The sequence below is a fragment of the Hippocampus comes genome, unplaced genomic scaffold (assembly GCF_001891065.2).
Source record: "Hippocampus comes isolate QL1 unplaced genomic scaffold, H_comes_QL1_v1.1 C17032361, whole genome shotgun sequence".
Lineage (NCBI taxonomy): Eukaryota > Metazoa > Chordata > Actinopteri > Syngnathiformes > Syngnathidae > Hippocampus > Hippocampus comes.
The window spans coordinates 1-2,075 of NW_017841931.1; the positions used below are offsets into that span (position 1 = coordinate 1).

At 63.1% G+C, this 2,075-nt stretch overlaps 1 protein-coding gene across 1 annotated transcript; it reads left to right on the forward strand.

The window, feature by feature from the left end:
- Window positions 1-273: 273 nt before the first annotated feature.
- Window positions 274-1,806, forward strand: LOC109509785 (plexin-D1-like; the record flags this gene model as incomplete). Its single annotated transcript, XM_019859636.1, has 1 exon — window positions 274-1,806. A coding segment is annotated over exon 1 (1,279 nt), but the record flags the coding sequence as incomplete, so codon positions are not given.
- Between the last annotated feature and the right edge of the window lie 269 nt (window positions 1,807-2,075).

Consider the following 2,075-nt stretch of genomic DNA (forward strand, 5'->3'; position numbering starts at 1 on the left):
AGCGAGACGGCCAGACGCGTCACCGATTATTCCGCTCTTGCCTCTTGTCGCGCACTGAACCGAGCGGTCCGGTCCGAGCCCACGAACGAGGGCGAAAACTATTCCTTCGTTCATTTGGGTTTGAAATGGAGCTTTTGTGACAGCGGTGCTGCAACTTTTTGGGGTCGACGCGCGCGTGTCGTTGAGCGGTGGGCTTTCGCCGCCGAAAAACGCCCGCCTTCATCGGCTCCGCCGAGGAGGGAAGGACGAACGCGTTGGGCTCGCATTGATTTGCGCGCGCGCGCAGGGGGGTCGAGAGAGGGACCGAGGAGGCAGCCCGCAACATAAAATAAAAGCGAGGGGGTGGGGGTGGGGGGCGAGCGGGGAGAGGAAGCACGACTCGCCTTATCGCGTCACTCCGGGTCGAGGCGAGAAGCAGGAAGCAAGCCTTTCCTCTCGGATTGTCGCCCCAGGAACAAGCGGGCAATTTAGTCCGCGCTCAATGCGCCCCTCGGCCCAGAAGACGCGAAAGGCGGCCAGAAGGAAAGATGCCTCCTCCGATGGGGATCGCTCTCGTGCTCCTCGGCGCGCTCGCGGCTTCTTCTCCGGAGGCGCGCCGGAGCGTCGGCGCGCCGCGCGTCCAGCGGCAATTCTACGCCCCGAACCGCACCAATAATTTCGCGGTGGAGCCGGCGTCCGGCAGGGTGTACGTGGCCACCGTCAACAGCCTGTACCAGCTGGACGCCGCCCTGCGCGTGGAGGCGCACCGGAGCACGGGCCCGGTGGAGGACAACCTGTTGTGCCACGCGCCGCAGCTCCCGCAGGCTCCGTGCCAGCACCCCAAGTCGCTGACGGACAACCACAACAAGCTGCTGGAGCTCGACCGGCGGCAGGGCGTCGTGGTGGCGTGCGGCTCCGTGTACCAGGGCTTCTGCGAGCTGCGCGAGCTCGCCAACGTCTCCCGGACGGCGGTGGAGTTCCCGCCCGCCGGCGAGAAGACCGTCTTCCCCAGCATGCTCAACATCGCCGCCAACCACCCGGACGCGTCCACCGTGGGGCTGGTCCTGCGCGGCGGCGGCGGCGGCGGCGGCGACGACACCCGGCTGCTGGTGGCGGCCACCTACACCGGCGCCGGCACGCGCTTCTTCCCCAAGAACCACAGCAAGGAAGACCTGCGCTTCGAAAACACCCCGGAAATCGCCATCCGCTCCTTCGACGTCGGCGACCTGGCCAGGCTTTTCACCTACGACATCAACCCGTCCGAGGACAACGTGTTCAAGATCAAGCAGGAGGCCAAGGCCAAAAACCAGCTCCACTTTGTGCGCGCCTTCCATCACAAGACCTACTCGTACGTCGCCTTCAACAACGACGCCAAGACGGGCCACAAGGAGAGCCAGCCCAACAGCGTCCTGGCCAGGATCTGCCTGGACACCGCCGGCCAAAAGCCCAACGGGCCCGAGAGCCGCAAGCTCACCGAGTCCTACATCCAGCTGCCCCTCCAGTGCGGGCGCGACGGCGACATTTACAACCGCCTCCTGTCCGTCTACCCGGCCGACGTCCGCGCCGAGGCCTTCCTCTTCGGGGTCTTCTCCAAGGGGGACCGCAGGACGGCTCTGTGCGCCTTCAAGTTCGCCGACGTCGAGGAGGAGATCCGCCGAGGCCGCAGGAGCTGCTCCAACTCGCCCACCGGAGACGTCCAGGTGCTGGACAGCGTCATCCAGGGCTCGGGGGCCGCCTGCGTCCAGAAGTGGAACCTGGTGGTAAGCGACTCTCGCTCTCCGTCAAACTTCCTCAAATGCCGGAGAAACAAAAGCCGACCCCTCGAGGGTGAAAAAGGGGGACGTCGAGTATTCGAGTCTCGTCCGTTCCAAGTGCCGAGGCAAATATTTTGGGGAATCAGACGCTGGGCCAAAAACATTCGCTCATCTGCTTCTGAACGCGAGGTTGCGTGTTGTCATCCTGCCCTAAACTATGACAGGAGTCGGCCCCATACATACATTCATGCGTAATTTTTACATTTATTTATTTTGGGCGGATTTGGAATGACATGCAGCACAAACATCATTTGCGAATTGATTTTTGTGGGGAAAAAAAAA